This window comes from Glycine max, chromosome 12 (genome assembly GCF_000004515.6).
Source record: "Glycine max cultivar Williams 82 chromosome 12, Glycine_max_v4.0, whole genome shotgun sequence".
In the NCBI taxonomy this organism is placed as follows: domain Eukaryota; kingdom Viridiplantae; phylum Streptophyta; class Magnoliopsida; order Fabales; family Fabaceae; genus Glycine; species Glycine max.
In genome coordinates this window covers 15,215,991-15,229,058 of record NC_038248.2, presented here as the reverse complement: position 1 = coordinate 15,229,058, position 13,068 = coordinate 15,215,991, and the positions used below count along the sequence as shown (strand labels likewise).

The 13,068-nt window shown below is 34.1% G+C and overlaps 1 protein-coding gene across 2 annotated transcripts; it reads right to left on the bottom strand.

Moving 5' to 3' along the window:
- Nucleotides 1-3,130: 3,130 nt before the first annotated feature.
- On the bottom strand, nt 3,131-10,304 carry LOC100777976 (probable serine/threonine-protein kinase abkC). 2 transcript variants are annotated; one of them, XM_003539977.5, is made up of 5 exons: nt 10,138-10,302; nt 7,827-9,132; nt 6,794-7,063; nt 6,138-6,293; nt 3,131-3,530 (listed from the first exon to the last, which is right to left on the bottom strand). In XM_003539977.5, exons 1-5 carry the CDS (start codon nt 10,143-10,145, stop codon nt 3,411-3,413), a joined length of 1,860 nt encoding a protein of 619 aa, XP_003540025.1. In that variant the 5' UTR covers nt 10,146-10,302; the 3' UTR covers nt 3,131-3,410. The 2 variants fall into 2 exon arrangements, with proteins under 2 accessions (XP_003540025.1, XP_006592484.1); XM_006592421.4 differs by lacking the exon at nt 6,794-7,063 and having other exon boundaries at nt 10,138-10,304.
- Nucleotides 10,305-13,068: the final 2,764 nt, after the last annotated feature.

The window sequence follows — 13,068 nt, the reverse complement described above, 5'->3', positions numbered from 1 at the left end:
TATGGTCGAACATTGACGAGGGTAGCGTCTGGGCGCAAATGGATTTGATGATCAGTGTCCCTTGCCGGCAGTAGAGTCGTAGGATCCTAAAAGAGAACTGAAAATTGGTGCATAATGCGTTGGACTTGAGGGTCAACGATTGTGGTCAACACGGGCTCAGGTTCCTCAGGAAGCACCATGATGTGGAAGCAAATGCTATTGGGTTGATTGCGGCAGACACGTCGGAATTGAGGAGATGAGAGCAATCCTCGTTGAGCTTCAGGGTCACCTTGGAGCTCGACCATCCTGCCATCATGGAAAAATTGCATACTAAGATTAGTATAATCAGTTAAAACAGGGCCCAGGGATTGTAACCATTGCACGCCAAGGATAACATTAGCTCCGGCAATTGAGAGGACGTAGAAGTCAACAGTGAACGAATGGTGCTAGAGGTCAAGGGTGGTGGAGTCGCAGGTAGTATGACATTGTAGATACTGGCCATTCCCTACCATGACCTTCAACGGAGTTGTTGGACGACAGGGTAGCCCCAATTGGGCTACGAGCTGTTCCTGGATGAAATTGTGGGTACTCCCACCATCAATCAGGACCAGGACAGGGTTGCCAGAGATGTGGCCGACGAGCCTCAGAGTCTCGGGTGCGAGGTGACCCGCAAGGGAATTGAGACTAATGTGGGCTGGGGTATCGGGTAACTCACTTAGGTCTGGAATCGGGTTGTTGGGGTCTGGTGGGTCTATATTAGAACCCACGTGCTCGAGAGGGTCATCTTCGTCTGCTATCAGAAGGTGAACCCTAGGGGCGCACCTATGGCCCTTGTGGAACTTCTCATAACATGAGAAGCAAAGGCCGCGCTCACGGCGAGAAGCTAGCTCCTCTGGAGTCAGACGGCGGACCGTGGGTGGTGGTGGCGGAGTCGGGCACAGAGGCAGGGGCAGGAGAGGGGGAAGGGACGAGACGCGTGGAGAAGCAAAGGGCGTGACTAGTGGAGGCTGGGGTGGTGCCAACGGCAGTAACTGTGGTGTGCGAGGCCGTGGGTTTTGCCGGAAGTCAAAATGGAAGTTGCGCAGCTTCTCTTCATGGAGACGAGCTAACCCTGCTGCTTGAGCCACCGTGAGAGGTTGGTTCACCATCACCTCGTGGCAAATTTCCGGCACGAGTCCAGAAATGAAGCAGCTTAGCAGGAATGGAGCCGGCAGTCCAACCACTCTGTTGGCCAATTCCTCGAACTCAGATAAGTACTCTAAGACTGTGGTTCTCTGAGTCAGCTTGAATAAAGACCCTGAGGGGTCCTCGTATTGGGACGGGGCAAAGCGGTTTTGCAAGGCCTGTAGAAATACGGGCCAAGAGGTGAATTAGCCGTTGCTTGACATCCACTGGAACCAAGCAAGGGCCCTTCCCTCCATGTAAAACGTTGCAATGGTGATGCGATCGTGATCCGGGGTACCGTGGTACTCAAAGAATTGGGTGATTTTAAAAATCCACCCAAGAGGATCAGTACCATCGAATCTGGGAACATCTAACTTCATTTTTGTGGGAATGTGTAGGTATCGGGCTACGAGGTTGAAATGAAGGCGAAGCTGAGGGTGTAATGTGCTGCAGAAGGTCCTCAATGCGTGAAGTAAGGCGGGCTAAGGCAGCCTCGACACGAGCGGGAAGAGCAATGAAAGCACCAGTGATAGCTTCTAGAATTTGAGGTCCAAAGTCCTCCACACAGAATCATGAGAAGAAGATAAAGGAAGGAAGGTAAGTAAATGTGAATATTGTCATTGCCTTATACTCATTATTTACATGGTATTATATAGATGGTCTGATAACAGAATTGTGCTGAGCTGACTAGGTAGGAATCATTCTAGAATATGTGAATAACAGAATTGGTTATGTTTCCCCTTTGTAAATCAACAATTTCCTAATTAAGCATGAGGTTGAGTATATAAGGTTGCTATACTGATGCATTCTTTTCTTAAACGTAATCTTTTAAGTAATTGGGCTTGACAATCCTCCTTTTGGGCTTTCCTTCTCCTTGCACCCCCTTTTTCTCCTCTTGAGTTGGGCTCTAGTCTTCTTCTTCCTCAACACCTTCTTCTTCATTCTCTGTACTCGTATCTAGGAGTGAGACGTGTCAACTGTGAAATGGGAAGAAAGTGGGAATTGTGGGACAAATTAAAAGTTAAAATTTGAAAATTGAAATTTATTAATGAGTGATGGTGGAACGTGTGAGAAGAGGGAGACAAAATTGGGAATTGTAGGAGAAAGTGAAAGTTAAAATTTTAGATTCACAAATTTGTAAGTAATTACTAAGTGAAAAATGTCTCTTAAGTAATTACTAACTTAAAATGTCTTTCAATAATTACTAAATGATTTGCAAGTTATTTTAACATTTTTTAATTATTTTATTTTATTTTGAATACATTATAATGATGAAAAAAATATATATCTATTATTATTAATTATATAATGATACAAAATATTTTAATAAAATTTTGAACATAGTTGTGAGATATTTTAAACTGCAACGACCACAATCCGTATTACAGGATCCACAATATCCATAATTGCTAAAACCTAAATGTGACGAAGCAACTGCAATTTAAAACCTGTTCGGATTCTTAGGTACTTTGTAGCTTCTTGCAATAGCTCCAAATCTCAGGATACGCATTTTTTCAAAAACAAAAAGGAAGACTTCAGCTTCAGTTCATGCTCGTTAGGAGCGTGCATACAAGGTTTGGTTCTGTTTAGTTGTGAAATGCAACTAATACCATTTTAAAACCAATTATGTTGATTTAAAGCCAAATCCCTTTACCTTTTCTAAACTAACTTGATTTTTGCCAAACTGATTCCATACCAGTTCTAAAATTTGTTCATGGACAATCAAATTTAGTTTAAAACTGGTTTTGAAATTGGTTAATTCAGAACCGGTATCAAAACCATTTTGTAACTCAACATGTTTTAAAAACCAAGATTTATTTAGAAAATGAACAGCCAGTTTAAAATTAGTTTTTAAAATGAATTTTGTGAAAAAATTCATAACCAGGTCAGTGTAGACTACTTTGATTTGATTTTTTTTTTTTTTTTGCTGTAAAGGAAAATAACTATAAATAGGTAAGCCCAAACTATCCTTCATTAGAAGGTTCTGTACATGAGAAGGGATTTGATTTGATTTAACCGATTAATTTACACAGCTGTATTGCATGTTAAATTTTACATCATGAGTTAATATAAAAAAATTATTTCAAAAACCTTCACAATGCCAGGTTCCCACTTCCCAGCGTGTTATTAGAAACACAATAAGAATAGAAGGAAAAGAAAAGGCATATAAAATTGGAAGATCATCATTCGTAGGTAAGCAATTAGCAATTTACCATTAATACTTCTGCACCATCATTTTCAAAATTTTGAGCAAAAAAATGGCCATTTCACGGAGCAACCAATCCTTCAATGGCATAAGATAGAGATTGTGCCAAGTCAGCTTTAAATAGCAGTGTTTGCAAAGCGTGCAACATATCATATTCTGGATCAAGTCTTCGCTGCCAACCCTAAAAGAGGAGACAAGAACAAAATGTAAAGAAAAATTATTAATGTTTTTGCGAGACAAATAAGTTTTAGCTGGAACCTGTTAAGATAATAGGGTAGTGTTTGGCCTAACTTTTTTTCCTATAATCTACTTTCAAGAAAAAGCTAGGCCAAACAATTTTCTAAAAAAGCTCTTAAAAATAAAGGAGCTTATTTTTAACAAAGAAAAGATAAAACAAGGAGCTTAAAAAAAACTCCATTACCTAGCTTTCTGCATAAGTTTTAGGTAGCTTATTGTAAAGACCACTATTCGATCCTGCTACAAGGTTTTTTTTGGCTTCGTTTTCTTTTGCTCAAGGTTTTGAATCTTCTCTAATTCCAGTATGCCGCTTGAACCTAAAATTTCTTCTGGTAATAATTTTGGGCAATAGTTGCATTTAACTTTGCTAGCATATCCCTTGGCATCTGTCCCATGTTTTTCTTTTTTATCGGCAAATGTTAGTTTGTTAGAAATGTCAACGGGAGTATTCGAACCCACAACCTCTCCCCCCTCCCTTCTCCCTATCAAACCTATTTTCAGGGGCATTCTTCCTAGTTTTAGAGTGGGTCAAACAACCATGTTGCTTGAGGACAATGACCCACCAATTGTAAATTATGGACAAACAAAATGGGAATCTCAAATTTTCAACTAATATAGCATATTCAGACCAAAAAATAACAAAAAACAAAAGGAATAAATGGGAATGCACGTTTCAGACTTCAGCGAGAAGGTACCTTGTTCATAAATCACATTTTCATTAGTTTACGCAATTCAGAAGCCAATAGGTCCAGTACACAGCTAACTAGTAAAACAAGCGAGATGGGCAGGGGAGCAAATGGAGACAGGAGCAGATAGCAGGTGAAAGCAGCCAACAGCCACTCAAGCTAGCAGGGGACATGGGCTGCAACTGCAACCTCACAGATCACAAGTAGTCGCCAGTCATCACAGAGGAGTGACAACCAAAGAGCTTCATTACAGAGGTTGGTCAGAGAAGGAAAGACTTGTTGAGTAACCTTGTCGGAGAAGTGACTTTGTTATCTGTGGTTGGTCGGAGAAGCTTAAGTAAGCGAAAACCAAAAGACTGATTGGAGGAGAAAAACGAAGACCGTGACTTGTGAATCTTGGCTGAAAATGCACAGTTTAAAAAAAACAATGAAACCCTAATGAAAACAGTGCCATTTAGTGGATTTTGGGGAAGTTTTAGGCAACTGAGAGTGTGTCTGGAGTTCCATTCAGTTTAATCGAATGAGTTCCATTCAGTTTAATCGAATGCCAATCCATCTCTTCCCTTCATTCTAAGTTTAGTTCTTTGAAAAGTGGATTTTCCACATACCCGAACCAAACGTCTGGAATTGGCAGCAAACTTGTGATTTTGAACAAGCATGCACGGTCCTACGCAAGTTCATCCAAGTTCAACCAAGAATATGTTTGAGACCAAGTTGGTTTATTTTGTCACAGTAAACAAAAAAACTTGTGCAAGTTAATGAGTTAATACTCAAGTTTAATAACCATGCCTATAGAGGCTCCAATGAAAGAACTGAATCAAATGGAAGTAATTTGAATCTGACTAGATGCGGTAGAGGAAGACAGGAAAAACAACAAAGCCTTATTTTACTAGGTGAGGTTGGGTACATACATCACACAATGCCATTTGGCTTAGTTAAAGACAAAAATTCAGACTTTCAAGGATATTATTTACCATGAGAACCCTCTCGACAACTTTCTCTATTGTCCTTCTTGGTCAGCCTCTCATTTTACAGGACTAAAAGACATCCAATCTACTCCTCACAAGTGTCTCCCACGACCTTCTTTGTGCGTTCCAACCATCTTAACCAATTTTCTACCATCTTTTCCTCAATCAATGCTAAACCTATTTCTCCTCATATACATTCATTTCATATCCTGTCTTTTCTTGTGTGGCTACACGCCCATCAATTCTGTCACTCCAAATATGTTTAATGAATCTTTGATTTTAATAGAGTCCAGTGGCATCAATTGATCCATGTGGCAGAACCGAACCCACTCAAGTGACTCAACCCAGTAAGTGGGATATAGTTTGGCTGTGGTGTACATCCCATAATTGAAAACCCACTACTGTTTTTGTTCTCAAGTCTAAGCATAGTTGATTGGTGATTTAAGTTTTAGATTTCAGCTTTGATTTTTATGCAAAAATTATTCTAAGCAATGTAAAGCATTCTAACCATGTCATGCTAAAAGGTCAGAAAGTAAGCTCCTTCATCATGTTTAAAGACAATCAACAGACCATCTCCACTAATCAGAACATCACAAAGACGGATATGCAAAATAATGGTTTACACCTCAGGTGGTGGTGAAAAGTTGTGCATTTCTAAACAAGTATTCCACATTTCCACCACACTCTCTACCTTTTTCAATAATCAGCAATTTAATATGTATAAAGTATATACTGATCAGCGATGTGTCACAGTCAATGAAAAAAGTAAGAATAATTTTCCACCATATACCACCAATAGCAATGCACAAAAACAACATTACTGATGTTGTCAACATTCATTTCATTTATAAAGGTGTGAAAAATACTTTATAAAGGTGATTCAGAGAGAGAACTTACCTCCAGAACCAATGTGGTAACTATCACAGCGCAAACATTGCCATCTATATTGACTTTACAGCGCCTAACATGCTCAAGCAATTGTTGCATACGATCAGCTGTGTGGACAGATTCACCTTCTGGGGATCTCCAAAATTCAAATGATTTATCCACCTCCTATTAAATGGTAACAGATTGTATTGAGAAAAGAAAAGTACAGACTACTGTTGAAATAAGTATGTGTGACAAACAGCTCTAAATCATTTGTCAACTGTACAACAATTATGGAGATGCAAGAGAATAAACTGTACTGTCTATACATTAATAAAAAAACCATAATCTTTCACCTTATTGTCTTGAAGATGATGCATAATATGTTGTGTGCACAAATGTTTAGGCTCACTTGCGGGCTCAGACTAGGAGTGCATAATTAACATGCATTTTTCTTAAGTGGTATGCAATCCCCATAAAATAGGGAACAGGTTGGACCATTAAACAAGGATTCATAAGTTTTCTGATGTTGTTGAAAACTCTAGAGCCCAATTACTTATTGGAACTTTGTGAATATAAAATTTGTCACAAATGTAAATATAAAACAATATTCAGCAGGTTATGTGCTAATAAGTTATCAGGGTGTTCATACAAATTGTATACAGAAAAACATGAGAATATTTGACCTCAATGAAAAATTTCGGATCTGGGCAATTTTGTCGTTTTGATAATCTAAGTGTGCATTCTGCAGCAGTGCGGCCATCTTGAAGTGCAATAGCCTTAAAGAATTCCACTAAATATCCTCGTTCTCTCTTAGAAAGTTCAGTAGTCATACCCACATCGAGGAAAATTACATGAGGCCTTGACTTTAACAGTGGTATAGGTGTTGATTTTCTTTTTCCTACTCGGACAAGAATATTTCCAGGATGCATGTCTGCATGGATAAAATTATCCACCTGGAAGAAGAGATATATCTAAGAGAAGGAAATTGATAATTATTTATACCCAGAATATAACAAATTAGTAATACAACTTGTAACTAAAAGGAAAAGGGAAGATAGTTCTGGATCTCTATGATGCTCAAAAGCATTTAAGAAAAAAAATACATTAATTCAAATGAAGATCAAGAATCTTCTCTGGTAAAATCCTCAAAGAATCCATCATTTATTCTTTTACAACTTCATCATCCAGTCCTAAAACCCCCAAGCATATTACAATGAGGAATTTCAGAATAATAATGTTAGTGTTTTTTTTTATAAAAAAATATCAGATGATATTGTTAGGTTTGTTTTCTGTTTTCTTCTTTTTTTGGCGCAGCCTGTTTTCTTCTCCATCTTCCCCTTAATTTTCACTTTCAATATTTTCGTAGAAAATCATATCCATTTTATACATATCAGATTATGATATAGTCTGATGACAATAATACAAAACACAAAAGGTTGCAATCAGTAATCAGCACTAGTGTGGTTACTGACGGATGGAGCTGTTTCTGAAGTAATAAGCCACTTCTCTCATTTTAAAAAACACCATCTCTTTCAAATTTTATATTCTCATGCACATACACTATCCAAATCAACTCAATTATAACATATTATCATTCTATAATTTCATGAACTAACAACACTATCAACAAACAACATAATCTGATAAACAAAATTCATCATGAAGTTATTAAGTATAGCAAAACAAAATAAATAGGGAGAATTCAGAATATTTTACCAAAAGCATCTTTAAAAGAGCATGTGTTCCAATATGAGCAAGGGCACTTTTGAAATGCTCATGTCCTTCAGGCTGGTCAACATAGTGCAAAACACTTTCGCCTTGTTCAAAGGTTTCTACCAAAACAGATGGGTGCACGAGGGGATACAAGGGCATCGGGAATGAAACATCTTTCCATCTACGGAAATTGTAGATAAAGCGACTAAGATGTGCCGCTTCCCTTGAAAGATCAACTTGAGACATCATAAAGACTGCAAATTGTTGTACACTTTCATCTAGTCTCAGCCACTTCAAATTAGGGAATAAAGACGAAATCTTGGCAACAAGATTGATAAGGATAAAATCCCTTTTAATTGCTTCAGAAACCCCTGGATGTCGGACCTTCACTGCTACAACAACAGGCTTGATTCGCTGACCAGGGAATTTGTATTTTAGTGTAGCTCGATGAACTTGAGCAATGCTACCTGAAGCTATGGGTTCCTCCTCAAAATTTTCAAAGATTTCAGATAATTTTTGACCAAATGCATTTTCAATACATTTTCTGCTATAGCTAAATTTATGTGATGGCGCTTTCGTTTGAAATTCTGCAAGTTCATCACAGAGATCCCTTGGAAAGAGATCAGGTCTGGTTGCAGCCCATTGACCCCACTTAATGAATGCTGGACCAGCTTTTTCAAGTGTAACTCGAACAACATGAATCCATGTTTTTCTAAATTGAGTGCCAAAAAAATCAACTAAAGGAGCCATAGCTATACAAGGAGAGAACAAAATCACCAAATAGACAGCCCTAAGAAACAAGACAAAAATCTCAATGACTGCCAACAGAGCTGCAGTTAAATACACACGCCCATCTTGTGCATGCACATAAAGTGAATCCCTTGTTGGGAAGGATTCTGTTTCTGCCCATTTCCTTTGTGTCCAAGCAAACTCTCCAATTATGAAGGCAATCACACCATGAACAACAAAATTTGATTTGACCAAAGCCAAAGTTACCACATGGGCAATTTGACCTACTGGTGGTAGAGCTGGCCCTTTATGGAAACACATCCTGTTCCAAACAACTTGACCATGATGGTATTTTACATTATTTGCAGGGAGGGTATACAAGTTCCTAGCCCTGCTACTCATTAAAAAGTTAACCTTTGATTTAAATAACATGAATAGAAATTGTTCTTTGTGTACATGTCTATAGTGCGAGAAAAAATTGTATCTTGAGTATGGGGACCCCATTGGATAAAATACTTCCAAGCAGCCTGTCTTGTGAACAGAACGTGTAAACCTTCTAATGTTTCCACAAGCAAGAAGCCTGCACAAGTGTACATTACATTACATAAATAATCTTCACATTACATTACACACAGTTGAGTGTGAGAGAGGAGTGAATTTTAACTGTATAATTCATATAGATAATTAACATTAGGTTAAACTATTTATTTGGATTCTACAGTTGTATTTATTTTATGTTTTAGTCCATATACAACAAAACTATAAGTTTTAATCCCTGCACAGTTTTTTGGTGACAGCTTATCACTGCCAGAAAATTTTTTGTGGCAATCTTATACTGCCAGGAAGTTTTATCAGCTGTTAGTCATAGGGATCAAAAGTTCAAAACTTAAATTTATGCATGTGTAGGGACTGGAACTGGAAATTTTCACGTGTAAGAACAAAAACTTAAAATAAGGACAGTTATAGGGACCAAGTGAATAGTTTAACCTTAAAATTAAAAACGAACTGAAACAATTTTGACCATCCATATGGGTTTATAAATCCAAGATTGACTCTTATTACGTTCTCAATAGATATGCCCCCAACTTCTTCACAAAGACAAATTCCGGTGTATAAAGCAACTCACATAAACAAAACTCCAAAATCTTAAGGTTTGAAATTCCCAAAAAAAAAAAGGAGAATAGCTTTCAAAGTTAATTACCAAATTGAGAAATTTCAGTAGCAGAGTGTATTTGTTGCTCTAGAACCTTTTAATTTAGGTCCATGTAAACAATCATCTAACAAAGGGGTGCCTCATAACACTATTGAAAGAAAAATAATCCACACTTTGAAGTTAAGGTATCACCACTAGGACTGAAGAAAGAACCATAAATATGAAAAATAAAATAAACTGAAACAGCAAATGTCAAGCAACACGAACAATCCTATTAGCATTAGAATTTGAAATACATTCATGTATGGTCCAAATAAGATGAAGGTGTGGCGTCACTGAGAATATTATGATATTAACACAATAAATGAAAGCGTATATATAGTATTAAGAATTGAAAGAGAGAGTCTAATTAATAGGTAAAAGATGATGAACCTTGACATGGTGACGAGGGTTTCAGGACAGTGAGGTGCAACGGTGCACACAACATCCTCTTCGTCCTCGAACGGTGAGGCTTAAGCGGCGTATGGTGTCGTTGACATGTGTTTGTGTCGGAAACGCCGAAATTTTTGGTCGAAGTTGTTTTTAAGGATCCTCCAAGTGCCCACTATTCCTTTCATTTGCTTTGGGCAATGGGCCTGTCACGTGTTTCAGACCACAATTAAAAAAAAATTATATTGATCAATTGTATTTAAAAATGAGTAAAAGACCATTTTGGTCTGAGATAAAAAATTTAAAAATTGGTGTTTATTTTAGGTCTTTACACTTTATTTTAATTTAAATATTTTATCTATTTTTATCTTAATTCCCTTTCAAACTTCTTTCATTCTTTTAAATTAAACTTATCCTAAATCAAATTAATTCTAAAATTTTACAACTTTCTATCAAATTAATTCTAAAAAAATAGAAATTATTGTGAAATTGAAACTTGAATATTATATTTTAATAAAAAATAATCTCATAAATTTAAAAGTACAACAGAATTGTCATATTTTTTACTTTTTCAAGGAATAAATAAAAAATAATTCTTTCATAAACTAAATGATCCCCTTATGGACCATAATGATCATTTACTCTTAAAACATTGACTTGATTTAATTTAAAATCAGTAATATTAATTAGTTACTGTGATTTTGGATTATAAAACTTTGATGATATTTTCAATAGATAAATTATAATTTTGATCTCCAATCCATGATTTTCTTCATCTTGATTTTTAATTATAACATTTGATCCTCCTAGTTTTATAAATTGGTGACTTTTATCTTCTTAATAAATTCTTAATAAATAATTATAATTATTAAGTTAATTATAAATTTATTAAAAATCAATAATTATTAAAAACTTTAATAAAAATTATTAATCCTAATCTTTGAAATCATGTTCTTTCTCTCCTCCTTTACTACTAGCAAAGTAACACCACATAAGGATTAATAATATTTTATTAAAGTTTTTTAATGATTAATAATTTTTATTTAATTTATAATTAACTCAATAACTATTTTTTATGAATTAATAGTTTACTTAATAACTCTATTAATCATAATTATTAATTAATAATCTACCTGAAGGACCAAAATCGTCAATTTATAAAATTAAAAAGATCAAATGATACAATTATAAACTAGAAGGGATCAAAATCATGAATTAAAAAAAATTAGGAGGATCTAAATTATAATTTAGCATATTTTAATATGAGCCTAAGTGTCATGTTTGGACTGAGTTAATACAAGGGTGGGCATGGTGGATTCTTATAGATAGCATTGGATGCATATTTGGATTTGAACTGATTAATTTTAATTGGTTTAAATTGATTAATTTGTATTTTCTTTGTTCATATTTTTATTTAAATTGAACCAACTTAATCATGTTTGGATTGGTTTAGATGGAGCAATATGATTTATTATTAAAATAATTAGATTTTAATCCGTGTAATGCCCAGGATAAATAAAGAGATTGAATATTTTTATTTAACCGTATAAATGAATATAGACGTCTATAAACAAATATGACAATTTTTACTTGATCTGTTTTTGTATCTAAATGATGCTAGAACCTTATTTTAAATGTTATTTGCTTTTGTTTAATGGAACAAGAGAATTGAACCACATTTACAAGGCATAAATTTGAAATATCCAAAACAACAATTGAACTAATACATCAAATGTATTGTTTAAATTATGCATAAACATACATAACAAAATTGAATCATATATTTAACCTGTATTATTCACTTAATGTGATCAACCCAAATATAAAAATAAATATATAAAATTGTCAAAAATTATGACAATATTTACTTTTTTTTATCCAATTGAATACATAAGAAAATTAAATAATATATTTAACTTATGTTATTCGCTCAATATAATTACCTCAAATATAAAAATAAGCACAAAAAATTATCAAAAATTTTATATATTTTATTTTATTTTTTATCAAAAAAGCAGAGTGAATGATTATAATCATTTGATAAAATGTGAATGATTATATATTTTATTTTGTTTCAATGTCATCCTGTTCTATCAATCTAAACATAAAAATGAAAAATGCTTCTGATTACAATTAGAAATTTACCAACTAAATAAAATAACTTATTTGCAATTATATTAAAATTGATTGAATTCAAAGTTCCATCAATAAAATGATTATTAAAATCGGAACCAATATTACGAAAATTCATTTATACTTAAATTGATTTAATAAAACTTTTCATGAATCAAATGACTATTTTATCATGATGCAATTATCTATTTTAAAACCTTAAAAAATTTTAAAAATTAAAGTGAATTTTGACGATGCAAAATGACATAAAAATATAAAAATTGAAATGATTCTGATTAAAATTAATTAAATTTATTAAACGATTACTATGTGAAGTTTACTAAGTATATATACTCAATTATATCTTTTATAATTCTAAAAAAATATGTCTATTATAATGCATTATGATAGGTTTTTCATTTTGTTATAAGATTATTTTATAATAACTTTAAGGTTAAAATTATATATTTTTATAATGCATTATGATAGCTCCTTCTGTATATAATGTTTAATCTACGATTTCAGTTTCCCTATTTTAAAATTAAGATATTTAGGTATTTTATTTTTTCAAAATCAACGATTATTATCCTTTTGTCAGTTAACTATTAGTTGAGCATCCATGATTAAATGTTAACTCTGAACCGCAATAATTTGATTCAAAAAATAAAGATTCTAAATAATTTAAATTCAAATTTTAAAATATTTATTTTTGTAAATATATAATTGATCATGAATCAAACTTTCGATTAATTTTCACTAATTACAATTAAGGAAAAATTAATTTTTGATAAGAATAAAGAATTATAAAGTTTTTTAATTTTA

Coding starts and splice junctions, on each gene's coding strand:
- LOC100777976 (XM_003539977.5), bottom strand. Junction 6,294..6,793: donor ATCCGAAATTTTTCATTGAG/GTCAAATATTCT, acceptor ACCATTTAATAG/GAGGTGGATAAATCATTTGA. Junction 3,531..6,137: donor TTACCACATTGGTTCTGGAG/GTAAGTTCTCTC, acceptor CTCCTCTTTTAG/GGTTGGCAGCGAAGACTTGA.